Consider the following 27908-nt stretch of genomic DNA (forward strand, 5'->3'; position numbering starts at 1 on the left):
CTTGGGGAGCAAGTGCCTGAGCGTTTCTGGTGCTGTTCCGAAAAGCGAAGCTTCCTCCAGACTCAAGTTCTCGGGTGGGCGGCCCGCGCCCCAAGCTTGGGCGCGCACCCCTGATAAGAGGGCGCCGATGTACAGACAGCGAATCCACCCGGTTGAACCCTGCCTTCCTAAGCATCCCGAGACTTACCAGAAAATGAAACTGAAAACCGGGAAGTCCCTCTTTCTAACCTGCCCGGGCCTCGCTCGCTAGGAGACCGGTGACGTCCCGGCGGGCAGGGTTCTGATTGGCGGCCTAGGCGTGGACTATAAACGCGGGCGCGGGACCGGGCCCTCACTTCGCTACCCGGGCTGCTTCTGTAGCGATGGCTCCCTTCGTGACCTTGGTCCTGCTCGGGCTGCTCTCGCTGTCTGGCCTGGACGCCGTCCCGCGTGAGTGTCCCCTCCTCCCTCTCCCTCTTCCACCAGCCCGTCCTGTCCCGCTCGCAGCCACTGGGCACTAACTCCGTACCCCTCGGTCGCGCTCCCAAGTTTTCCTTCCCGACTCGGTGGAGTAGCACGCGGCTTTCTCTCGGGCTGTGGAGGCAGTGGGGGGGTGGGGAGTGGGGAGGGGGTGCGAGCCCAGGACGCCGGCTTCTCCGGGATGGGGGAGGGGACCTCTGTCACGCCCGCACCGGGTGGGTCGGGACAGAGCGACCGCGGTGGGGGAGGTGTTCTCTTCCGCTGGTTCGTGGAGCCTTTGGCTCCCCCCGCGCAGCGGGAGCGGAGGGCGGGCTGGCAGGTCCCAAAGGGCTGGGTTGGGGGCTGCGAATGGGTGGAGACCACGCGTGGGCTTTGGGGGAGTCGCCGCCAGGGTGTATGAGTCCGCTGGGAGCCCGAGGGCCTCGAGCTTCCTCCAGGCGCCCGCCAGGTTCAGCTGACGCTCTGCACTTTCCCCAAACACGCGATGACCAAACCACGGCGAGGAAGTTGCACGCGACTTTTGTGGAGTATCCTGAGGTGTTTACATACCGTTTCACGTCGTTCATTCTCTTGTTCCCGCTACCTGTCACTCTTAGTAATAATCATAGAGCTACCCGTTGGCGGCTCACTGACCTACGCTATGTGCTGTCATTTAATTGTGAAATGCGCCTGCGATGTAAACAGGATGCCTTTATCATCAGCTTGTCACAGATGAGGAAAGAGAGGCTCGAAGAGCTGAAGTAACTTAATCACGCAGGGGATTAATGGCAGACAGTAGAGCCTGACCAGAGCATTTGGCGGGTCGTGAGCCCTTTGCCTGTAATCGTGCGTTTTTCACAACCTTCTGGGGTGAGATTCTCGGGAGCAAGCTGGGCGGACATGGGCCCCTGTTGCCTTTCTTCACAGAGGGCCCCTCCTTTGGCTCCTTGCCTGGTTCTTTCCAAGATGAGCTGAGTCTCTACTTTCAGTTTTGAGTAAGCGAAGGTTTATCATTCAGAAAGGTTGTAAAACTAGGGATAAGAGTAATCAATATGCTTATCCAAGCTGTCTGTCAGCGACACCATGGATACTGAGTACCTTCTAAATACCCTGCAATATACCGGACCCTCAGATTTTTCTCTCTCACAAAAGGCTCTGTGAAGCGGGGTTTTTTGTTTGTTTGTGTGTTTGTTTGTTTGTTGTTGTTCATGAGAAAAAGGAAGTTTAAAATTTATTTACAAAAGAAGCATAATGTCTGTATTATCACTATTATTGATATTTGTGGTGGCATATAGCTTTAGAAAAATAGCAAGCTGACATTAAAAACTATCTGAATTTGAAAATTTCCTAAGTAGTACATGCCTGGAAGATATACAAGGCCATTTCCGGAACGTATACAAGAAACATGTAATTGTGATTCCCTCTGGGGGATCTATTTTCTACTCTTTCCCCTGTGTGGGTTTTATTTCACTCTGGGTGTAGATAATTTTTCGATTAAACTACAGAAACTCAAATAACTCTCCCCAAAACCCAGAGCCAGTAAGTGGTTGAGGGCAGATTCAAACCCAGGCCTGCCTGATACACCTCCTCCTCTTAGAAGCCACTATTGTGATATTCTTCCAAAAAAAAAAAAAAAAAAAAAAACCCACAAACTGCCTAGCTCCCTCAGAGAGAGAATTCCAGGTGGGATGAACCTGTGCTCTCACTACTGTAGCACCTACTGTGTTCTAATTATTAGAAGCTCAAATGCAAAGAGGTTTCTGAATTATCTTCACTTTGAACTATGAAAAAATATCGGGGCTTCATGGTATTTCCAGTCTAGCTCTTGGTGGGCCTAGGGGCCTTTTCTTTGATGATGGGACATTTCTAGACAGATACATCTGTTCAGAGTGGCCTGGTACTCCACCTTCTCTCTACCACTGGACATGGAGGATGAGCTGACCTTTATAACCATGTACTCTGAGTGTATTTGTATTTAAGTGGTTATATATATATATTTATATCAGTCTGTATATTCAGGAGCAGTAACACTTCACTTTGGAAGAAAAATATAAAAATAGAGTTTATAATATTTTCTTTACACATCCCCATGAAGGGTCTAGACATGCATCCCATTTTGGAAGCCACTGTTCTGTAGCATTATGCAATATTCTCAACCTGGCAGATTATGGCAATCACTTGAGCATGCTAATTAAAAATACAAATCCCACTGTCACATGCATTACTCCACCTGGTCCTAATGGAGAGTATGTTCTCTCCCATTTGCCATAGTCCTCACCCTTCCCTGTTGTTCTTACCCAGCCCAACTACTTCATTTAAGGTATTTGCCAGCTCCTGTAGGTGTTTCAGTTTTACTTCTTTGTTTTCTAGCTCATGAAATCAGATACAGATTCAGATAAAGATTTGTCATATAAACTCTGGACATGATGAAGAGGTTGTGATTTGTAGAAATATACTTTCGGTTGACTCTATTAGGAACCTGAGCAAGGAGGTAAAATAATTACACCTGCCACTTACAGAGCAATTGCTGTGTGCCAGGCACTGTACTAGGCACATATTGAGAAGTCAGATTGGTCTGGATCTAGGCAGGAGGCAAAAAAAAAAAAAAAAGGAGTAAACATAGGGGAAAAAAATTGACTGGGTTGAAACAGCATACAATAACGGGAATTTTTGATGTGGCTAATCTGGAGGGAGTGTGAAGTGAGAAACGAAGCTTGATAAGTAGATTAGGGCCAAATCATGTAGACTCTTGAATGATAAGAAATTCTGTAGGTGCTGAGGAGCCGTGAAAAGTTCTTGAGATTCTCCACATAGAGATTATTAAAGATACAGCACAATCTCCATTGACAGAAGAAGATGTTAAGAGAAATCTGCTAGAAAAAGCCCTGAAGGCATGTGTAGGGGCCTTATGTGGGAAAGATACTAAGTCATGGTTTATCCCAGAAAATGGGGGCTGCCTTTTGGAAAAATGGAAGCTCATTTGGCATGAGGGGAAATGGAATTGGGAGAAATGGAGGATCAAATATAAACACCTGGGGCCTGATCTAGCTTTAGACCAAGGTAGCCCCAAGTGAAATACTCTGCAATTTCATCTGTCTTTCCCTGCTGCTCCTCAGGTCCTCCGAAGGTTCAGGTGTACTCACGACACCCCGCAGAGAATGGAAAACCAAATTACCTGAACTGCTATGTGTCTGGGTTCCATCCACCCGAGATTGAGATTGATTTGCTGAAGAATGGGAAGAAGATGGAAGTGGAGCAATCAGATCTGTCTTTCAGCAAGGACTGGTCTTTCTACCTTCTGGTTCACACTGCGTTCACTCCCAACGCAGTGGACCAGTATAGCTGCCGCGTGAAACACGTTACTCTCAGCGAGCCCAAGATAGTTAAGTGGGGTAAGTTCCCTTCCTTAGCTGCTGACAGTTGTATCTGAACATAGCCACAGCATAAAGCTGCCTTGATATAAAAACATCTGCATACTGGGATTATCAGGGAATGTTATTAAAGCTCTGATTAGTGGCACCTTCTGAGAGATCTCTGCACAGCGTGGTCACTGAGACAGTGGTTTCCCTGTAGTGAGAGCAGGGGGCAGTAGCAGCGCTTCCACAAGTGCACAGGCATTCCCAGTGGTTCTTCCCTACTGGCTCCCTTGGGCCTTCCTGACAGCCTCAGGGATACTCAGGACCAAGGAGAGTCTCAGGAAGGCACCGGCCTTGTCTGTAAGCCCTGCTGTGGCCGTGCCCTCCAATCCTAGACTCCTGCAGTTCTCTGGCTGGCTTGGGGTCTAAGGCTAGTAGGCAAGGTGGGCACCTCCTGGGTTTTTCTTAACAAGGCACTCACGGTGAGGGACAGTGGGCTCTTCTGCCAGCTTTATTTATAACAGTTTTAGACATTTGTTAGTACATGCTTTTTCAAAAGTGAAACTTAACTGTTTTTCTTTTTCTTTCTCCATTTTCTTTTCCGTAGATCGAGACCACTAACCAGCATCATGGAGGTGGGTTTCTAATCTTAAGAAAATCTTTCTTTTATAAATTTATTTATTTATTTTTGGCTGTGTTGGGTGTTTGTTGCTGCACACGGGGTTTCTCTAGTTGCGGCGAGCGGGGGCTACTCTTCGTTGTGGTGGGCTCGCTTCTTACTGTGGTGGCTTCTCTTGTTGCGGAGCACGGGCCTAAGCGTGCGGGCTTCAGTAGTTGTGGCATTTGGGCTCAGTAGTTGTGGCTCGCGGGCTCTAGAGCGCATGCTTAGTAGTTGTGGTGCATGGGTTTAGTTGCTGCGTGGCATGTGGGATCTTCCTGGACCAAGGCTCGAACCCATGTCCCCTGCATTGGCAGGTGGATTCTTAACCACTGCGCCACCAGGGGAGCCCCAGAAAATCTTTTTTTAATGTCACTATCCCGGAGACTGTTATAGACAGCTCTAATATGATAACCCTCACCGTCTGGAGGACATTAATCAGGGTAGCAATTTAGCAGGCAGAGAAGAACCCCATGGGGTCACATTCCCTTCTCCTGTGGGGTGGCATGAGGAAGGCATGTGGCCCTGGGTGGGGCTCTGCCAGCATCACTGACCCTGTAAAGGGAGGACAGAAGAGCTGCAGGTGTGCTGTGACAGGACAGAGGCAGCGGTTACCCACAGCACCTGCAACGGTTTGCTCTTTCTTCTGCCATTTCTGCCTTGGGCATCTCTGGGCCTTCAAAAGTGAACCGTCCCTTCCTTTGCATGGCAGTTACTTTGTTATTTAGCCAGAAGGGAAGAGTGACATGGTTCTGCAGACGCACCATTCCTAAGTGTGTGGGCACTGTGGTTGCCTTTAGAAGCTCCCAGTCCAATAGAGGAAAGAAATGGAAACAGATTGTTGTAACCTAATGTAAAGCTACTATAACAGACGTATCTTGCAAGTATCTGTAGCAGCATGAAACAGGGAGCAATTGGACTTCTCTGCATCTTCAGTTGGAGGCCAGAGGCAGATAATCCAGCTTTTCTGGGAAATTTTACTCCACAGGGTATCTTGGCACTGAAAACCTATTCAAATTTCCTGTTACACTGTAGGACAGGGAAGGTAATTTTCGAAAGCATGAGAGTTTGGATGACCTGCCCAGAGTCACACAGTTACTAAATGGTAGAGCCAGAATCTGAACTATAGTACCAGCATTCTTTCCTCTAAGGTCGTGGGGAAACCAGTGGGATAAACTAGTAGGATATGCTCTTTTAATGGATCTGGAAAATCACCTGCACCTACTACTTTTACCAACAGTGAGTTATTTATACAGCACAAGTTACATAAGTTTGGTGGTGCTATCTGTAATCCAAATAAAATAAATGTATTTGCTAATATTCCATTTTTTCTTTTTTTCAGGTTTGAAGATGCCTCATTTGGATTGGACTAATTCCAAATTCTGTTGTCTTGCTTTTTATTTTTAATTTTCTTTTTTTAAAATTTATTTTATTGAAGTATAGTTGATTTATAATATTGTGTTAACTTCTGCTGTATAGCAAAGTGATGCAGTTATTGTTGTCTTGCTTTTTAATGCTGATATGCTTTTATGCTTTACGCATATAAATCAGAAGTTGTATTTGATGTTACCGCAAATATCATCTTCCTTATAATTCTACCTAGGGCGCCACGTCTCCATGTTTGACCTGTCTTGGCAGGTAGCTGGCGCTATGTCTCCATGTTTGACCTGTCTTGGCAGGAAGCTGTCGTGGGGGCTCTGGCAGCCTAGAGGTGGGGAAGACGGAATTTCAGGTTTAACATCAACATCTTGGTCAAATCTGAACTCTTCAGTCTCTTCTGCATACAAAACTGGATAATAAGATAGTATGCATGTTTAGAGTAAGCCTCCAATTTGTAATTTTTCTTAGAATTTTGGAAAAATTTTGAAAGATAATTTTCAGAATTATGGAAATTTGTTATAGTGGATAAAACATTTTGCCATATAAAATTCATATTTACCTCTTACATCTGTTAGAGAGAGACTTGGTTGTACCTATTTTGTTTGTTTCACTAATTAAAACAATGGTAAAACATTGTGTTCAGCTTCTCAAAGGAACAACAGCTGACTTCTCAATGTCAGTGGGATCCAGAACATAGCAGAAAGTAATCATGAATGTAGTAAAACAACTGCCTACCTAGAATTCCATACACAACAAAAATATCTTTTAAAAAATGACAGCAAAGTAAACATCGTTAGATAAAAAGTCAGATTTCAGTACCCTTTAGATCCTCACTAAAGGAGATTCTAAATGATACACTTCAGGCAGAGAGAAGGCCCAAAATGTGAGAAGAAAGGAAGCGCAAAGGAAATGTATCAGTTTTGTGTAAAAAGAAATCAACCTAAACAAGCACATAAACTGAATATTTAATATCTAACTAGTAGAGGGCACAGGAGCTTATGGAGTGCTAGTAATGTTTTATTTCTTGACAAGGATGGTGGTTACAAGAGATTTTGCTTTGTAATTTTTTGTTAAATGTACATATATTCTGCACATTTTAAAGGAATGTTATATTTCACATTAAAAATCATAAAATTGATTAATGTGCTTTATTACAGTAACAGATTAAAGGAGATGATTTATATGCTTATTTCAAAGATTCAGAATAAGTGTTCAATTAAATTTCAACACTCAATGAGTTTATGATAAAAAACTCATAGCTGGAGGAAAAACAGGCTAATTTACTTAGACTTATAAGCGTTTTCTTAACACACATAAACAGACACATACACACATTAATAGAGAGATATCGGTATTCTACAGGTAAAATCAGAGATAAGATATGGAGGCCCAATGCTACTTCCGAGTGTTATTATACTAGAGGTCCCAGCAGCAAATTAAGACAAGGAAAAAAAGTAAAATGAATAAGGATTTGAAGAGAAGAAACAAAATTATATTATTTTGATGTTATATATAGATTAACTATAGAAATGTCAATAAGGTATAAAAGATGAATTATTAGGATTAATAAGAGAATTTAACAAATTTGCTGGACACAAAAATCAACATAAAAGTTAAATGCATTTATACTGGTAACAAAATGTAAATTAAAAATATTTAATTTATAATAGCAATATACATAGTACTTAAGTATATATAAATATATATGCTATATATGTTCAAATAACAGTATTTAAATTTAAATACACACACATTTAGATATATACAGTGTTTAAATATAAATGCATACACCAATATAAAGCTAACAAAAGATGTTAATGGAAGCTCTTAATGGAAAAATTGTAGGAATTGTTTTAGTGGAGGAAATTAATGAAAACTTATAAAAATGGGGAGAGAGAGTATGTTTATGTATAGGAAGATTAAATATCCTAAAGATATCACTTCTTCCCAACTTGATATATAGATTTAATGTAATTATTAACAAAATTTTAATAGTTTTTCATGAAACTTGACAAACTGATCCTAAAATATGGAAGAGGGTTAATGGAGGAAGAAAGACAAAGACACACCTGAAGAATAATAAAGTGAGAGATTTATAATTAAAACAGGATGGTATTGGCCCAGGGATGGACAAAGACCAATGGAATAGAAAAGAGCCCAGAAACAAACTCATGCATCTATGGAAACTTGACATACAAGACATTTCAGATCAATGGTAAAAGGAAGGACTTCTGAAAAAAAAAACGGTGCTGAGACAAATGGTTATCAGTATGTGGGGGGAAAATAGGTCCCTACCTCACACTATGCACAAATGTTAAGTTCCATCGGAAAAGGACTTAGATGCAAGATTCAAAAATTTTAAACATAGGAAAAAAATATAAAACCATTTTTCTGACCTCAACATGGAAGTCACAAATTACATGCATATAGCAAAAGACTGATTGATTAATCTCATTAAAATTTAGAACTACATTAAAATTAGAGACCCCATGAAAAAAGTAAAAAGTCAAGCCACAGATCTGAATATATTCACCACACCTACAACAAAGATTGGTATCTAGAATATATCAAACACTACAAACCACTAAGAAAAAGGCAACACCCCAAGAGAAAAATAGGCAAAAGACTTGAATAGTCATTTTACAAAAAACTCCACACCATATATATATGGTGTTTAACATTAATGCAAATTAAAACCCATCATACCATCAGATAGGCAAAAGTTTTAAAAATCTGCATATGCTAAGTGTTGGCAAAGACATACCCCAATGAGAACTTATTACATTGCTGTTGAGAGCATAAACTGATAAAACAACTTTGGAAAACTAGAGTATTATGTAGTAAAATTAAAGATGCACATGCCCTATGACCCAGCAATTCTACTACCAACATAGAGAAACTCTTGCACACGGGCTGCAATAGATGTATAAAATGTGTATGCATATGGCTGATTCGCTTTGTTGTACAACAGAAACTAACACAGTATTGTGAAGTAATTATACGCCAATAAAGATCTATTAAAAAAAAAGTTTACTGCAACACTGTTTCTAACAGCAAACAATGGAAACAATCTAAAGTTGGATAAAGATACACAGACAATGGAATGCTATGCAGGGGTGAAACTAAATGAATTGTTGTTATAAAAATTAACATGGATGAATCACAATAAATGTTGAGTGAAGAAAAACCCAGCAAGTCCCCCCAAAATATATACAGTGATTCCATTTTATATAAAACTCAACAGTAGCCAAAACTAAATAGCACTATTTGGGTATATATTTATATGGAGTAAGTAAGATAAAGAAAAACAGGGAATGGTAGAAAATTTCAGAATGGTAGTTAACTCTGAGGTAGTTAAAATTTCAAAATGGTAGTTAACTCTGAGGCTGGCAAGGTAAGGGAATAGAATGGGGATGGGCACACACATTCAACAGGAGGGGCACACATTTAAAGATATTGGAGATACCTGAGTTCTTGCCTGGATGGTGGGAACAAGAGTGTGTTTTGTTATTATTGTTGTTATCAATTAAATCATACATATTCACTCATTTGTATGTAGGGGGAGACTAAGGCTAGAACACTGCTGTAATACCACAAAATAATAATTTAACTCACACACGCCTGCATACTGTAGAAGTGCAGAGGCTCTGCAGTCACACTGCCTGGGTTCAAATCCTGGCACTACCACTTACTGCCCAAGTACATCTGAATTAGAATTCCTAATCTCTCTGTGTTCCCTCATCTGTAAAATGGAAATAATAACAGTACTTACCTATAAAACTGATAAGATTAACTAGATAACACCTGATTGTTAACATTAATATTTAAGAAAAAACAACTATAAGGAAATAATCCTAATAGTAAACAAGATCACTCTGAGTAATAGATTTATAAGTGACAAATTTCCTTTTTTCCTCTATTACTCAAATGTTCTACAGCGATATTCTGTAGTATATAAAGGTAAGTTTTTCAACAAATGGTGCTGGAAAAATGGAATATCCACATGCAAAAGAATGACGTTGGGTCTGTTAGTCATACCATACACAAAAAATAATCAAAATCCATCAAAGACATAAATGTGAGAGCTAAAACTATAAAACTCTTGTAAAAACATCTTCATGATCTCAGATTAGGCAATGGTTTCTTAGACGTGACACCAAAAGCACAAGTGACCCGAAAAAGGTAAAAACTGACTTTTAAAAACTTTTGAGTTTCATAGGACACCATCGAGAAGGTGAAAAGACAACCCATAGAAGAGCAGAAAATATTTGCAAATCATATACCTCAGAAAGGTCTAGAATATATAAAGAACTCTTAGAACTCAACAATAAAAACAAATAACTCAATTACAAAGTGAACAAAGGATTTAAGTAGACATTTCTCCAAAGTCATATATAAGTGGCCAATAAGCACTTGAAAACATGTTCAACACATTAGTCATTAGGAAAATACAAGTCAGGGCTTCCCTGATGGCCCAGTGGTTAAGAATCCGCCTGCCAACGCAGGGGCCACAGGTTCGATCCCTGGTCCAGGAAGATCCCACATGCCGTGGAGCAATGAAGCCCATGCGCCACAACTACTGAAGCCCACGCTCCCTAGAGCCCACGAGCCACAACTACTGGGCCCATGCACCGCAATGCTGAAGCCCGCCTGCCTAGAGCCCGTGCTCCGCAACAAAAGAAGCCACCACTATGAGAAGCTTGCACATTGCAACGCTGCAACTAGATAAAAGCCCGCGCGCAGCAACAAGACCCAATGCAGCCAAGAAATAAATAAAATTTAAACAAACAAGAAAACAAAATACATCCTCTTTAAAAAAAAAAAAAAGATTCCCAGCCCCTCTTCTGCTCCCCTGTTAAAGGGCCAGCATCCCCAACCACTGCATCCTGGTAGAAATGTCAGAACACAAACTCATGAGAAAGAAAACCCTTGAAAGGGCAAGAGAATTAAAGTGCATTTTTAACCATCCATGGTTGTGAGTACAGTGTGTTGGGATCACTACTGGGGAGCAGATATTTAAAAAGAGGATCCCTGTTTTCCACACCCTTAATAGGAACTGTGTGAAGTTATGGTCTCTCAATCCTTAAGCTTTGCTCCATTAAATTGGATAGGAAATCCCTGGGTGGATCTTGAGGTGATTACTGAGCAGCCAAGTTCTCAGTGCTTCAGGGCAGGGTGCTTGTGGACCCCTAAAGTCCACCTGGTGATGCTTGCCCTTCACTGGGTCCCGTGAGCTTGAGCTGGCTACCCACTCATGGGTACTACACTCAGAATGTAGAAGCCAGATGTTCAAGTTAAAAACACTTTTGCATGAGTTACACAGATAATCCCATATCTTCTTGGCTGCTGTAAATGGAAAACTGGTTCAGAAGCTCAGGAGTAAAAAGAAAAAGAAACAACAACAAAAACAAGCACCTTGGGCTTCCCTGGTGGCACAGTGGTTGAGAATCTGCCTGCCAATGAAGGGGACACGGGTTCGAGCCCTGGTCTGGGAAGATCACACATGCCGCGGAGCAACTAAGCCCGTGCGCCACAGCTACTGAGCCTGCGCGTCTGGAGCCTGTGCTCCGCAACAGGAGAGGCCGCGATAGCGAGAGGCCCGCGCACCGCGATGAAGAGTGGCTCCCGCTCGCCGCAACTAGAGAAGGCCCTCGCACAGAAACGAAGACCCAACACAGCCATAAATAAATAAATAAATAAAAGTGAAATTCTTTAAAAAAAAAAAAAAAAAGGGAGGGGCAGGAGTGTCTTTACTCATCACTATGACTAACAATTATTCTTTCATTTCGACAGAGTTATAGAGAGCTGGTAGAAAAAATAGGTAACTAGCATCAAAAATCATAGTACACTTCTTAATCATTACTGAACACTCCCTCTGTGCTCCCTGGGGCTCTCTCTGTGCATTATCTCCTTTCATTAAGTCTGCGGAGAGTATCCTACTTTTTCTAGTTTAGACACAACCGCCACAGTAGGGATAGTTGAAACGTCTAAAAACATGTAAAAGAAATCCAGATGACATTTGTTGTGCTCTTTGGGGAAGCACCACCCAACTCCCTTCAACTGCAAACTAGGGTGATTTCCAAGATCTCTGCCCCTCCCCGCCCCCATGGTTCACTCCCTCTTCTGAGTGTTCCACTCAGAAAAGATCCCTGGACTCAGCCACCAGGTGATGTCAGCATCTTTTTATGGTATCTCTGGAGTGCAGGTTTCCTTAAGGAGTCTAACACTGACACGGTCTTAGAGTCAGTAGGCCTAACTTCTTTGGCTGGGCCCACAGCAGATGCAAGCCAAATTCTCACTAAAATTGTCCAGTCCTCTATCTTCCAAGTGTCTGAAGCACGAATGACAAATGAATCAGGCCCGTCTGAAACCTAACACTTAGCCTTTGTTTTCCTATGCATTAAAATGTAACGGGGTAATTCCTACATCCTAATGTTTACTCACGTATTCCCTCGCATGTTCGTTCGTTCCTTCATTCGTAGGTTCATCCATCCATCCTTCCATCCATCCATCCATTCACTCATTCAGTCAGTTTACCAAGTATTTACTCCATGCCAAGCACCATTCTAGTGTGGTAATTCGCAGGGAATGATGTTCCTCAAGGGGTCGGTAAAGTCTAACGCTCTAAGCACTTACTGCTTTTACCTTTTACCATCAGGGGTCATTTCCCCACAAATCAACAAAACAAAGAAAATTACCTAAACTACAGCGGCAAGATACAGGCCACACTTTCTCCGCACAGGATTTTCCCTGAAAGGACTCAGGAAGCAAGAAGGTCCTCCTTCACTCTGGACGGTTCTCTGAGCTGTCCTCACGAGGCCTCGAGGTTTCTGGACGACTTTTCTTGCCCAAAGAATCCAGAAGCCCTACAGCGTATTTCCGGGCTGTAATTGTGAACCCAAGTTCTGATTCTGCCCAGTACCATTCAATCTCTGTCCTTACGCTTATTAATTTTTCTGGGCTTCAGTTTTCCCGATCGAAAACCAGGTTCTAGGCTCCTAACTCGCTGGGGCATGCTTGGGGAGCAAGTGCCTGAGCGTTTCTGGTGCTGTTCCGAAAAGCGAAGCTTCCTCCAGACTCAAGTTCTCGGGTGGGCGGCCCGCGCCCCAAGCTTGGGCGCGCACCCCTGATAAGAGGGCGCCGATGTACAGACAGCGAATCCACCCGGTTGAACCCTGCCTTCCTAAGCATCCCGAGACTTATCAGAAAATGAAACTGAAAACCGAGAAGTCCCTCTTTCTAACCTGCCCGGGCCTCGCTCGCTAGGAGACCGGTGACGTCCCGGCGGGCAGGGTTCTGATTGGCGGCCTAGGCGTGGACTATAAATGCGGGCGCGGGACCGGGCCCTCACTTCGCTACCCGGGCTGCTTCTGTAGCGATGGCTCCCTTCGTGACCTTGGTCCTGCTCGGGCTGCTCTCGCTGTCTGGCCTGGACGCCGTCCAGCGTGAGTGTCCCCTCCTCCCTTTCCCTCTTCCACCAGCCCGTCCTGTCCCGCTCGCAGCCACTGGGCACTAACTCCGTACCCCTCGGTCGCGCTCCCAAGTTTTCCTTCCCGACTCGGTGGAGTAGCACGCGGCTTTCTCTCGGGCTGTGGAGGCAGTGGGGGGGGTGGGGAGTGGGGAGGGGGTGCGAGCCCAGGACGCCGGCTTCTCCGGGATGGGGGAGGGGACCTCTGTCACGCCCGCACCGGGTGGGTCGGGACAGAGCGACCGCGGTGGGGGAGGGGTTCTCTTCCGCTGGTTCGTGGGGCCTTTGGCTCCCCCCGCGCAGCGGGAGCGGAGGGCGGGCTGGCAGGTCCCAAAGGGCTGGGTTGGGGGCTGCGAATGGGTGGAGACCACGCGTGGGCTTTGGGGGAGTCGCCGCCAGGGTGTATCAGTCCGCTGGGAGCCCGAGGGCCTCGAGCTTCCTCCAGGCGCCCGCCAGGTTCAGCTGACGCTCTGCACTTTCCCCAAATACGCGATGACCAAACCACGGCGAGGAAGTTGCACGCGACTTTTGTGGAATATCCTGAGGTGTTTACATACCGTTTCACGTCGTTCATTCTCTTGTTCCCGCTACCTGTCACTCTTAGTAATAATCATAGAGCTACCCGTTGGCGGCTCACTGACCTACGCTATGTGCTGTCATTTAATTGTGAAATGCGCCTGCGATGTAAACAGGATGCCTTTATCATCAGCTTGTCACAGATGAGGAAAGAGAGGCTCGAAGAGCTGAAGTAACTTAATCACGCAGGGGATTAATGGCAGACAGTAGAGCCTGACCAGAGCATTTGGCGGGTCGTGAGCCCTTTGCCTGTAATCGTGCGTTTTTCACAACCTTCTGGGGTGAGATTCTCGGGAGCAAGCTGGGCGGACATGGGCCCCTGTTACCTTTCTTCACAGAGGGCCCCTCCTTTGGCTCCTTGCCTGGTTCTTTCCAAGATGAGCTGAGTCTCTACTTTCAGTTTTGAGTAAGCGAAGGTTTATCATTCAGAAAGGTTGTAAAACTAGGGATAAGAGTAATCAATATGCTTATCCAAGCTGTCTGTCAGCGACACCATGGATACTGAGTACCTTCTAAATACCCTGCAATATACCGGACCCTCAGATTTTTCTCTCTCACAAAAGGCTCTGTGAAGCGGGGTTTTTTGTTTGTTTGTGTGTTTGTTTGTTTGTTGTTCATGAGAAAAAGGAAGTTTAAAATTTATTTACAAAAGAAGCATAATGTCTGTATTATCACTATTATTGATATTTGTGGTGGCATATAGCTTTAGAAAAATAGCAAGCTGACATTAAAAACTATCTGAATTTGAAAATTTCCTAAGTAGTACATGCCTGGAAGATATACAAGGCCATTTCCGGAACGTATACAAGAAACATGTAATTGTGATTCCCTCTGGGGTATCTATTTTCTGCTCTTTCCCCTGTGTGGGTTTTATTTCACTCTGGGTGTAGATAATTTTTCGATTAAACTACAGAAACTCAAATAACTCTCCCCAAAACCCAGAGCCAGTAAGTGGTTGAGGGCAGATTCAAACCCAGGCCTGTCTGATACACCTCCTCCTCTTAAAAGCCACTATTGTGATATTATTCCCCCCCCCCCAAAAAAAACCCACAAACTGCCTAGCTCCCTCAGAGAGAGAATTCCAGGTGGGATGAACCTGTGCTCTCACTACTGTAGCACCTACTGTGTTCTAATTATTAGAAGCTCAAATGCAAAGAGGTTTCTGAATTATCTTCACTTTGAACTATGAAAAAATATCGGGGCTTCATGGTATTTCCAGTCTAGCTCTTGGTGGGCCTAGGGGCCTTTTCTTTGATGATGGGACATTTCTAGACAGATACATCTGTTCAGAGTGGCCTGGTACTCCACCTTCTCTCTACCACTGGACATGGAGGATGAGCTGACCTTTATAACCATGTACTCTGAGTGTATTTGTATTTAAGTGGTTATATATATATATTTATATCAGTCTGTATATTCAGGAGCAGTAACACTTCACTTTGGAAGAAAAATATAAAAATAGAGTTTATAATATTTTCTTTACACATCCCCATGAAGGGTCTAGACATGCATCCCATTTTGGAAGCCACTGTTCTGTAGCATTATGCAATATTCCCAACCTGGCAGATTATGGCAATCACTTGAGCATGCTAATTAAAAATACAAATTCCACTGTCACATGCATTACTCCACCTGGTCCTAAAGGAGAGTATGTTCTCTCCCATTTGCCATAGTCCTCACCCTTCCCTGTTGTTCTTACCCAGCCCAACTACTTCATTTAAGGTATTTGCCAGCTCCTGTAGGTGTTTCAGTTTTATTTCTTTGTTTTCTAGCTCATGAAATCAGATACAGATTCAGATAAAGATTTGTCATATAAACTCTGGACATGATGAAGAGGTTGTGATTTGTAGAAATATACTTTCGGTTGACTCTATTAGGAACCTGAGCAAGGAGGTAAAATAATTACACCTGCCACTTACAGAGCAATTGCTGTGTGCCAGGCACTGTACTAGGCACATATTGAGAAGTCAGATTGGTCTGGATCTAGGCAGGAGGCAAAAAAAAAAAAAAAAAAAAGGAGTAAACATAGGGGAAAAAAATTGACTGGGTTGAAACAGCGTACAATAACGGGAATTTTTGATGTGGCTAATCTGGAGGGAGTGTGAAGTGAGAAACGAAGCTTGATAAGTAGATTAGGGCCATATCATGTAGACTCTTGAATGATAAGAAATTCTGTAGGTGCTGAGGAGCCGTGAAAAGTTCTTGAGATTCTCCACATAGAGATTATTAAAGATACAGCACAATCTCCATTGACAGAAGAAGATGTTAAGAGAAATCTGCTAGAAAAAGCCCTAAAGGCATGTGTAGGGGCATTATGTGGGAAAGATACTAAGTCATGGTTTATCCCAGAAAATGGAGGCTGCCTTTTGGAAAAATGGAAGCTCATTTGGCATGAGGGGAAATGGAATTGGGAGAAATGGAGGATCAAATATAAACACCTGGGGCCTGATCTAGCTTTAGACCAAGGTAGCCCCAAGTGAAATACTCTGCAATTTCATCTGTCTTTCCCTGCTGCTCCTCAGGTCCTCCGAAGGTTCAGGTGTACTCACGACACCCCGCAGAGAATGGAAAACCAAATTACCTGAACTGCTATGTGTCTGGGTTCCATCCACCCGAGATTGAGATTGATTTGCTGAAGAATGGGGAGAAGATGGAAGTGGAGCAATCAGACCTGTCTTTCAGCAAGGACTGGTCTTTCTACCTTCTGGTCCACACTGCGTTCACTCCCAACGCAGTGGACCAGTATAGCTGCCGCGTGAAACACGTTACTCTCAGCGAGCCCAAGATAGTTAAGTGGGGTAAGTTCCCTTCCTTAGCTGCTGACAGTTGTATCTGAACATAGCCACAGCATAAAGCTGCCTTGATATAAAAACATCTGCATACTGGGATTAGCAGGGAATGTTATTAAAGCTCTGATTAGTGGCACCTTGTGAGAGATCTCTGCACAGCGTGGTCACTGAGACAGTGGTTTCCCTGTAGTGAGAGCAGGGGGCAGTAGCAGCGCTTCCACAAGTGCACAGGCATTCCCAGTGGTTCTTCCCTACTGGCTCCCTTGGGCCTTCCTGACAGCCTCAGGGATACTCAGGACCAAGGAGAGTCTCAGGAAGGCACCGGCCTTGTCTGTAAGCCCTGCTGTGGCCGTGCCCTCCAATCCTAGACTCCTGCAGTTCTCTGGCTGGCTTGGGGTCTAAGGCTAGTAGGCAAGGTGGGCACCTCCTGGGTTTTTCTTAACAAGGCACTCACGGTGAGGGACAGTGGGCTCTTCTGCCAGCTTTATTTATAACAGTTTTAGACATTTGTTAGTACATGCTTTTTCAAAAGTGAAACTTAACTGTTTTTCTTTTTCTTTCTCCATTTTCTTTTCCGTAGATCGAGACCACTAACCAGCATCATGGAGGTGGGTTTCTAATCTTAAGAAAATCTTTCTTTTATAAATTTATTTATTTATTTTTGGCTGTGTTGGGTGTTTGTTGCTGCACACGGGGTTTCTCTAGTTGCGGCGAGCGGGGGCTACTCTTCGTTGTGGTGGGCTCGCTTCTTACTGTGGTGGCTTCTCTTGTTGCGGAGCACGGGCCTAAGCGTGCGGGCTTCAGTAGTTGTGGCATTTGGGCTCAGTAGTTGTGGCTCGCGGGCTCTAGAGCGCATGCTTAGTAGTTGTGGTGCATGGGTTTAGTTGCTGCGTGGCATGTGGGATCTTCCTGGACCAAGGCTCGAACCCATGTCCCCTGCATTGGCAGGTGGATTCTTAACCACTGCGCCACCAGGGGAGCCCCAGAAAATCTTTTTTTAATGTCACTATCCCGGAGACTGTTATAGACAGCTCTAATATGATAACCCTCACCGTCTGGAGGACATTAATCAGGGTAGCAATTTAGCAGGCAGAGAAGAACCCCATGGGGTCACATTCCCTTCTCCTGTGGGGTGGCATGAGGAAGGCATGTGGCCCTGGGTGGGGCTCTGCCAGCATCACTGACCCTGTAAAGGGAGGACAGAAGAGCTGCAGGTGTGCTGTGACAGGACAGAGGCAGCGGTTACCCACAGCACCTGCAACGGTTTGCTCTTTCTTCTGCCATTTCTGCCTTGGGCATCTCTGGGCCTTCAAAAGTGAACCGTCCCTTCCTTTGCATGGCAGTTACTTTGTTATTTAGCCAGAAGGGAAGAGTGACATGGTTCTGCAGACGCACCATTCCTAAGTGTGTGGGCACTGTGGTTGCCTTTAGAAGCTCCCAGTCCAATAGAGGAAAGAAATGGAAACAGATTGTTGTAACCTAATGTAAAGCTACTATAACAGACGTATCTTGCAAGTATCTGTAGCAGCATGAAACAGGGAGCAATTGGACTTCTCTGCATCTTCAGTTGGAGGCCAGAGGCAGATAATCCAGCTTTTCTGGGAAATTTTACTCCACAGGGTATCTTGGCACTGAAAACCTATTCAAATTTCCTGTTACACTGTAGGACAGGGAAGGTAATTTTCGAAAGCATGAGAGTTTGGATGACCTGCCCAGAGTCACACAGTTACTAAATGGTAGAGCCAGAATCTGAACTATAGTACCAGCATTCTTTCCTCTAAGGTCGTGGGGAAACCAGTGGGATAAACTAGTAGGATATGCTCTTTTAATGGATCTGGAAAATCACCTGCACCTACTACTTTTACCAACAGTGAGTTATTTATACAGCACAAGTTACATAAGTTTGGTGGTGCTATCTGTAATCCAAATAAAATAAATGTATTTGCTAATATTCCATTTTTTCTTTTTTTCAGGTTTGAAGATGCCTCATTTGGATTGGACTAATTCCAAATTCTGTTGTCTTGCTTTTTATTTTTAATTTTCTTTTTTTAAAATTTATTTTATTGAAGTATAGTTGATTTATAATATTGTGTTAACTTCTGCTGTATAGCAAAGTGATGCAGTTATTGTTGTCTTGCTTTTTAATGCTGATATGCTTTTATGCTTTACGCATATAAATCAGAAGTTGTATTTGATGTTACCGCAAATATCATCTTCCTTATAATTCTACCTAGGGCGCCACGTCTCCATGTTTGACCTGTCTTGGCAGGTAGCTGGCGCTATGTCTCCATGTTTGACCTGTCTTGGCAGGAAGCTGTCGTGGGGGCTCTGGCAGCCTAGAGGTGGGGAAGACGGAATTTCAGGTTTAACATCAACATCTTGGTCAAATCTGAACTCTTCAGTCTCTTCTGCATACAAAACTGGATAATAAGATAGTATGCATGTTTAGAGTAAGCCTCCAATTTGTAATTTTTCTTAGAATTTTGGAAAAATTTTGAAAGATAATTTTCAGAATTATGGAAATTTGTTATAGTGGATAAAACATTTTGCCATATAAAATTCATATTTACCTCTTACATCTGTTAGAGAGAGACTTGGTTGTACCTATTTTGTTTGTTTCACTAATTAAAACAATGGTAAAACATTGTGTTCAGCTTCTCAAAGGAACAACAGCTGACTTCTCAATGTCAGTGGGATCCAGAACATAGCAGAAAGTAATCATGAATGTAGTAAAACAACTGCCTACCTAGAATTCCATACACAACAAAAATATCTTTTAAAAAATGACAGCAAAGTAAACATCGTTAGATAAAAAGTCAGATTTCAGTACCCTTTAGATCCTCACTAAAGGAGATTCTAAATGATACACTTCAGGCAGAGAGAAGGCCCAAAATGTGAGAAGAAAGGAAGCGCAAAGGAAATGTATCAGTTTTGTGTAAAAAGAAATCAACCTAAACAAGCACATAAACTGAATATTTAATATCTAACTAGTAGAGGGCACAGGAGCTTATGGAGTGCTAGTAATGTTTTATTTCTTGACAAGGATGGTGGTTACAAGAGATTTTGCTTTGTAATTTTTTGTTAAATGTACATATATTCTGCACATTTTAAAGGAATGTTATATTTCACATTAAAAATCATAAAATTGATTAATGTGCTTTATTACAGTAACAGATTAAAGGAGATGATTTATATGCTTATTTCAAAGATTCAGAATAAGTGTTCAATTAAATTTCAACACTCAATGAGTTTATGATAAAAAACTCATAGCTGGAGGAAAAACAGGCTAATTTACTTAGACTTATAAGCGTTTTCTTAACACACATAAACAGACACATACACACATTAATAGAGAGATATCGGTATTCTACAGGTAAAATCAGAGATAAGATATGGAGGCCCAATGCTACTTCCGAGTGTTATTATACTAGAGGTCCCAGCAGCAAATTAAGACAAGGAAAAAAAGTAAAATGAATAAGGATTTGAAGAGAAGAAACAAAATTATATTATTTTGATGTTATATATAGATTAACTATAGAAATGTCAATAAGGTATAAAAGATGAATTATTAGGATTAATAAGAGAATTTAACAAATTTGCTGGACACAAAAATCAACATAAAAGTTAAATGCATTTATACTGGTAACAAAATGTAAATTAAAAATATTTAATTTATAATAGCAATATACATAGTACTTAAGTATATATAAATATATATGCTATATATGTTCAAATAACAGTATTTAAATTTAAATACACACACATTTAGATATATACAGTGTTTAAATATAAATGCATACACCAATATAAAGCTAACAAAAGATGTTAATGGAAGCTCTTAATGGAAAAATTGTAGGAATTGTTTTAGTGGAGGAAATTAATGAAAACTTATAAAAATGGGGAGAGAGAGTATGTTTATGTATAGGAAGATTAAATATCCTAAAGATATCACTTCTTCCCAACTTGATATATAGATTTAATGTAATTATTAACAAAATTTTAATAGTTTTTCATGAAACTTGACAAACTGATCCTAAAATATGGAAGAGGGTTAATGGAGGAAGAAAGACAAAGACACACCTGAAGAATAATAAAGTGAGAGATTTATAATTAAAACAGGATGGTATTGGCCCAGGGATGGACAAAGACCAATGGAATAGAAAAGAGCCCAGAAACAAACTCATGCATCTATGGAAACTTGACATACAAGACATTTCAGATCAATGGTAAAAGGAAGGACTTCTGAAAAAAAAAACGGTGCTGAGACAAATGGTTATCAGTATGTGGGGGGAAAATAGGTCCCTACCTCACACTATGCACAAATGTTAAGTTCCATCGGAAAAGGACTTAGATGCAAGATTCAAAAATTTTAAACATAGGAAAAAAATATAAAACCATTTTTCTGACCTCAACATGGAAGTCACAAATTACATGCATATAGCAAAAGACTGATTGATTAATCTCATTAAAATTTAGAACTACATTAAAATTAGAGACCCCATGAAAAAAGTAAAAAGTCAAGCCACAGATCTGAATATATTCACCACACCTACAACAAAGATTGGTATCTAGAATATATCAAACACTACAAACCACTAAGAAAAAGGCAACACCCCAAGAGAAAAATAGGCAAAAGACTTGAATAGTCATTTTACAAAAAACTCCACACCATATATATATGGTGTTTAACATTAATGCAAATTAAAACCCATCATACCATCAGATAGGCAAAAGTTTTAAAAATCTGCATATGCTAAGTGTTGGCAAAGACATACCCCAATGAGAACTTATTACATTGCTGTTGAGAGCATAAACTGATAAAACAACTTTGGAAAACTAGAGTATTATGTAGTAAAATTAAAGATGCACATGCCCTATGACCCAGCAATTCTACTACCAACATAGAGAAACTCTTGCACACGGGCTGCAATAGATGTATAAAATGTGTATGCATATGGCTGATTCGCTTTGTTGTACAACAGAAACTAACACAGTATTGTGAAGTAATTATACGCCAATAAAGATCTATTAAAAAAAAAGTTTACTGCAACACTGTTTCTAACAGCAAACAATGGAAACAATCTAAAGTTGGATAAAGATACACAGACAATGGAATGCTATGCAGGGGTGAAACTAAATGAATTGTTGTTATAAAAATTAACATGGATGAATCACAATAAATGTTGAGTGAAGAAAAACCCAGCAAGTCCCCCCAAAATATATACAGTGATTCCATTTTATATAAAACTCAACAGTAGCCAAAACTAAATAGCACTATTTGGGTATATATTTATATGGAGTAAGTAAGATAAAGAAAAACAGGGAATGGTAGAAAATTTCAGAATGGTAGTTAACTCTGAGGTAGTTAAAATTTCAAAATGGTAGTTAACTCTGAGGCTGGCAAGGTAAGGGAATAGAATGGGGATGGGCACACACATTCAACAGGAGGGGCACACATTTAAAGATATTGGAGATACCTGAGTTCTTGCCTGGATGGTGGGAACAAGAGTGTGTTTTGTTATTATTGTTGTTATCAATTAAATCATACATATTCACTCATTTGTATGTAGGGGGAGACTAAGGCTAGAACACTGCTGTAATACCACAAAATAATAATTTAACTCACACACGCCTGCATACTGTAGAAGTGCAGAGGCTCTGCAGTCACACTGCCTGGGTTCAAATCCTGGCACTACCACTTACTGCCCAAGTACATCTGAATTAGAATTCCTAATCTCTCTGTGTTCCCTCATCTGTAAAATGGAAATAATAACAGTACTTACCTATAAAACTGATAAGATTAACTAGATAACACCTGATTGTTAACATTAATATTTAAGAAAAAACAACTATAAGGAAATAATCCTAATAGTAAACAAGATCACTCTGAGTAATAGATTTATAAGTGACAAATTTCCTTTTTTCCTCTATTACTCAAATGTTCTACAGCGATATTCTGTAGTATATAAAGGTAAGTTTTTCAACAAATGGTGCTGGAAAAATGGAATATCCACATGCAAAAGAATGACGTTGGGTCTGTTAGTCATACCATACACAAAAAATAATCAAAATCCATCAAAGACATAAATGTGAGAGCTAAAACTATAAAACTCTTGTAAAAACATCTTCATGATCTCAGATTAGGCAATGGTTTCTTAGACGTGACACCAAAAGCACAAGTGACCCGAAAAAGGTAAAAACTGACTTTTAAAAACTTTTGAGTTTCATAGGACACCATCGAGAAGGTGAAAAGACAACCCATAGAAGAGCAGAAAATATTTGCAAATCATATACCTCAGAAAGGTCTAGAATATATAAAGAACTCTTAGAACTCAACAATAAAAACAAATAACTCAATTACAAAGTGAACAAAGGATTTAAGTAGACATTTCTCCAAAGTCATATATAAGTGGCCAATAAGCACTTGAAAACATGTTCAACACATTAGTCATTAGGAAAATACAAGTCAGGGCTTCCCTGATGGCCCAGTGGTTAAGAATCCGCCTGCCAACGCAGGGGCCACAGGTTCGATCCCTGGTCCAGGAAGATCCCACATGCCGTGGAGCAATGAAGCCCATGCGCCACAACTACTGAAGCCCACGCTCCCTAGAGCCCACGAGCCACAACTACTGGGCCCATGCACCGCAATGCTGAAGCCCGCCTGCCTAGAGCCCGTGCTCCGCAACAAAAGAAGCCACCACTATGAGAAGCTTGCACATTGCAACGCTGCAACTAGATAAAAGCCCGCGCGCAGCAACAAGACCCAATGCAGCCAAGAAATAAATAAAATTTAAACAAACAAGAAAACAAAATACATCCTCTTTAAAAAAAAAAAAAAGATTCCCAGCCCCTCTTCTGCTCCCCTGTTAAAGGGCCAGCATCCCCAACCACTGCATCCTGGTAGAAATGTCAGAACACAAACTCATGAGAAAGAAAACCCTTGAAAGGGCAAGAGAATTAAAGTGCATTTTTAACCATCCATGGTTGTGAGTACAGTGTGTTGGGATCACTACTGGGGAGCAGATATTTAAAAAGAGGATCCCTGTTTTCCACACCCTTAATAGGAACTGTGTGAAGTTATGGTCTCTCAATCCTTAAGCTTTGCTCCATTAAATTGGATAGGAAATCCCTGGGTGGATCTTGAGGTGATTACTGAGCAGCCAAGTTCTCAGTGCTTCAGGGCAGGGTGCTTGTGGACCCCTAAAGTCCACCTGGTGATGCTTGCCCTTCACTGGGTCCCGTGAGCTTGAGCTGGCTACCCACTCATGGGTACTACACTCAGAATGTAGAAGCCAGATGTTCAAGTTAAAAACACTTTTGCATGAGTTACACAGATAATCCCATATCTTCTTGGCTGCTGTAAATGGAAAACTGGTTCAGAAGCTCAGGAGTAAAAAGAAAAAGAAACAACAACAAAAACAAGCACCTTGGGCTTCCCTGGTGGCACAGTGGTTGAGAATCTGCCTGCCAATGAAGGGGACACGGGTTCGAGCCCTGGTCTGGGAAGATCCCACATGCCGCGGAGCAACTGGGCCCGTGAGCCACAGCTACTGAGCCTGCACGTCTGGAGCTTGTGCTCCGCAACAAGAGAGGCCGCAATAGTGAGAGGCCCACGCACCGCGATGAAGCGTGGCCCTCGCTCGCCGCAACTAGAGAAGGCCCTCGCACAGAAATGAAGACCCAACACAGCCAAAAATAAATAAATAAATAAATTTATTTAAAAAAACAAGCACCTCGGGACTGCTGGTGGCAAAACCTGAGACCCATCTGCGCCTCATCTAGCCCCTCAGCGATTCTGGGTTCTGTGCCCACATCCTGTGTTCAGCTGAAACACACAGGCTTTACAGAACTTCTGAATAAAACTAAAAGTGAAGCTAATTCTCTACACTAAAAATGCAAGTTAGAGCTCTTTTGTCATGGTTATAAGACTATTAATAATCTCTACTGTGACAGTTTATTGCATTTCAGCCCCCTTTATAAAATGTTAAATAGATTGGAGTAAGTTCTACTTTTCTGCTTACTTTCAAATAGATGGATTAGCATAAAACCTGAATGGCTGACACCACTACCATGACCATTAAATAGTTCATGGTCCAAAGGGCAGTTTCATAGTGTGCAGGATGAGTTATAATAGAAAAAAACTGGAAACATCCCCAATACAGGATTGGATAAAAATATGGAATATTCATATAATGAAATGCTATGAAAGTATGAAAAAACTATGTACATCTTTTATTATAGAAAGAGATATATTTTCATGACACATCATCAAATTAAAAAGCTGTTGCAAAGAAATATGGGCAGAATGATTACATCTTTCCAAACATATATATCCATGCTTATATCTGTATATGAATAGACAAAGTCTGGGAACAAACATCAATTCATTAGCAGTGGATATTTTTGGATGGAGGGTTAACAGGTGATTTAAATTTTTATCTTTATTCTTACCTATATTGTGTGAACTTTTCATAATGGATATGAGTTTTATAATTGGAAAAAAATTAAGCTAAGTGGAAAAGATTTTTAAAATATCAAACAAAAAATGCTCAAAAGAAAACCACAAGGAAAAAACAAAAACAAAACCCCAGCTCCACTGGCACCAGCATCATGGTCTAAAGGTTAAGTCCACATTATTTTTCTTGGCTCCAAAGTCGATCACAGGCTCTTTGACCCCTCCATGTGGAATAGGCTGCTTCCCTGGAATCATAATCTATTAAAGGTATATAAACCAGAGTCCATGAATTCTTTGAGGAAAGAGTTTTCCCCAGACCAGCCCAGTGCCCAGCACCTAGCAAGGTGACAGTAAAGGTTTGTAGAACCTGAATGATTGCTGTGAACACTGAGGCCTGATGGATAGGTTGGGGCCAGGCTAAGAAGAAAGAAGCCAAAGCTTTGCGGCACCTTTGTCCTGGGGACTAGAGGGCTCCTCTTCTTACTCTCCTTCCCTGTTCAGCACTGGCAACGGCAGGTAGAGCAGGAGTGGTTTGGCCCACTGGGTGCGTGCTGTCGGAGAAATAGTCCAGAAATGGCAGGGCCAGCTGGGCCCACATCACTGGGGATGACCCAGCTCAGTCGGGGCAGTGGTAGGAGGGGGAGGACCAAGGCTCCTGACCAAGCCAGGCTACAGCAAAACTCCTCCCCCCTCAGCTGTTGAGCTGATGATAGCCCTCCCTCACACGAGAGTACCCAAAATGCGCTGTGTGGCCAGATCTGGTTAACCGACAGGTAAAGACAACATTGAAAAGGCAAATATTTACACTGAGCTAGGCTCCTGGCAACCAAGGCCCAAAACTGTATGATTCTGGAGCAGTACGAATGGGGTTTGTTTCTTTTTTTCTTGCTGCTGTTATAAATTACCACAAAGCTGATGGCTTAAAACAACACAATTTATCATCCTACAGTTCTGTAAGTCAGAAGTCCAACACAAGTCTCCTGGGCTTAACATTAAGGCAGGGCTGCTTTCCCTTCTGCAGACTATGGGAGATTCCATGTCCTTACCTTTCCCACCTTCTAGAAGTTGCCTACATTCCTTGACTCATGGTCCCTTCTTCATCTGCAAAACCAGCATGCTGCACCTCTCTGATCATACTTCTGTAGTCACATCTCCCTCTGACCACAGTCAGGAAAGTTCTCTGCGGTTTTTTTTTTTTTTTTTTGCCACTCAGCGAGGCATGCAGGATCCTAGTTCCCCGACCATGGATCAAACTGGTGCCCCCTGCAGTGGAAGCTCAGAGTCCTAACTACTGGACCATCAGGGAAGTCCCAAAGTTCTCTGCTGTTAAGTCCTATGTGGTTACACTGGGCTGACCCCAATCATCTCTGATAATCTCCCCATCTCAAGGTCCCTAACCTTAACCACACCTGCAAAGCCCTTTATGCCATGTAAGGTAACATATTTACAGGTTCCAGGAATTAGGCTATGAACATCTTTTTTTAATTTTATACCAGGTGTGTATGATTTTCCCAATAAAATCACCCAGGGATTTTATTAGTCTCCCTACCACAAGGTATGGTAAGGAGAAAAGTATAATATTGTTAATGATAAGTAGGCAGCTCTGTATATAACGACATGGATAGTATCGATGATATATTATGAAATGGAAATAAGCAAGTTCAGTACATATTTATAGAATGATCCAAATTTTGTGGAATCTCCCTTGCCCCCAATAAATGCTGAATGAATTCTCTGAGCCGCACCCCACCGTTCATAGCCTGGCTTCTTCGGGGAGATGGTTGAGCCCACCTCACCCACTCAACCCTCAAGGCACTGGTTTCTTCACAGTCCTCTTTTAGGAGAAGAGTTTAGAAAGGTCCAAGACACCAGAGAGTAGAGAGGAAAGGATCTGATGCAGGTTCAACATAGCAGGGGACAGCCAGAAAGGACCACACACTGTAATTGGCCAGAGGCAAGAGTCAGCCAAGCAATGTGGAAAGTGAGAAGGTGAGGCTTACAGGAATTTGCCAAAAGGGAAAAAGGGCATTTGAAGGAGAGTCTTCAGTTTTAATAGTGCTGAATAGAATCCAAGGCAGGATAGAAAATCCATGCAGGAATTCTGCAGTTTTAAGTAGGTTCTGAGATGCAGACCCAAGGACCCAGGAGAGGAAAACACCCATGAAACGAGGCTGTGCCAGTAACTTAGTCACTGGGCGTAGCATTCCCCAGGGACGGTGCCCAATCCTTGGCTCCTGGGATTGTCCTGTTGTCCCCACAGTGTCAGGGGGTCTTGGCTTCAGCATTTCCCTAACCCTCTCTCCATCCAAGCTGAGGACCGATGCTACCTCTAACTCCCTTTATGCTTTTAGTGGGCACTGAGTTCTTAACACGTAATAATAGCAGTCTGTGTAGTTATAATTTTAAAATTCCTCACCTTCCAAACTATATACAATATATATCCACGAAGGGATAGGCACCGAAGCTTAACAATGTTTCCTGAGGAGAGGACAGTGAGATGGGAAGAGACACAGGAGGGCAACTTTCACTTTCACTCAGTAGACCTTTTTGTATTTTTGCAACAGACATACATTCATGTATCAGAATTGTAATTAAAAATAAAAAGTGCTTGAAACACTGTGGTTACTACTGTTTATAGTTCTGTACTGCTTGATTTATTTTATACCAGGTCTGTATGATTTTCCCAATAAAATCACCCTGGCAATTGGAAGAGCGTGGTGGTTACACGCAAGCCTGTGAGGCAGAGATTCCTCACCAACGAGATACTTCACCTGTCTCAACTTTAGGC

The 27908-nt window shown here is 42.1% G+C and overlaps 2 protein-coding genes and 2 long non-coding RNA genes across 4 annotated transcripts; 2 read left to right on the forward strand and 2 right to left on the reverse strand.

The window, feature by feature from the left end:
- The first annotated feature begins 276 nt into the window (after positions 1 to 276).
- On the forward strand, positions 277 to 6397 carry LOC309655198 (beta-2-microglobulin-like). Its single transcript, XM_082450174.1, has 4 exons — positions 277 to 429; positions 3555 to 3830; positions 4402 to 4429; positions 5795 to 6397. The coding sequence occupies exons 1-3, from the start codon at positions 363 to 365 to the stop codon at positions 4413 to 4415; spliced, it is 357 nt and encodes a 118-aa protein (XP_082306300.1). The 5' UTR covers positions 277 to 362; the 3' UTR covers positions 4416 to 4429; positions 5795 to 6397.
- Positions 5847 to 11556, reverse strand: LOC309655209. Its single transcript, XR_014260648.1, has 2 exons — positions 6120 to 11556; positions 5847 to 6078 (listed from the first exon to the last, which is right to left on the reverse strand). It is a non-coding gene; the product is annotated as an uncharacterized lncRNA (long non-coding RNA).
- A 1563-nt stretch (positions 11557 to 13119) lies between these two features.
- LOC309655199 (beta-2-microglobulin) lies at positions 13120 to 19814 on the forward strand. Its single transcript, XM_082450175.1, has 4 exons — positions 13120 to 13277; positions 16399 to 16674; positions 17246 to 17273; positions 18639 to 19814. The coding sequence occupies exons 1-3, from the start codon at positions 13211 to 13213 to the stop codon at positions 17257 to 17259; spliced, it is 357 nt and encodes a 118-aa protein (XP_082306301.1). The 5' UTR covers positions 13120 to 13210; the 3' UTR covers positions 17260 to 17273; positions 18639 to 19814.
- LOC309655208 lies at positions 18691 to 26597 on the reverse strand. Its single transcript, XR_014260647.1, has 2 exons — positions 18964 to 26597; positions 18691 to 18922 (listed from the first exon to the last, which is right to left on the reverse strand). It is a non-coding gene; the product is annotated as an uncharacterized lncRNA (long non-coding RNA).
- Positions 26598 to 27908: the final 1311 nt, after the last annotated feature.

Source organism: Balaenoptera physalus (genome assembly GCF_965194825.1).
Source record: "Balaenoptera physalus genome assembly, chromosome: 2".
NCBI lineage: Eukaryota > Metazoa > Chordata > Mammalia > Artiodactyla > Balaenopteridae > Balaenoptera > Balaenoptera physalus.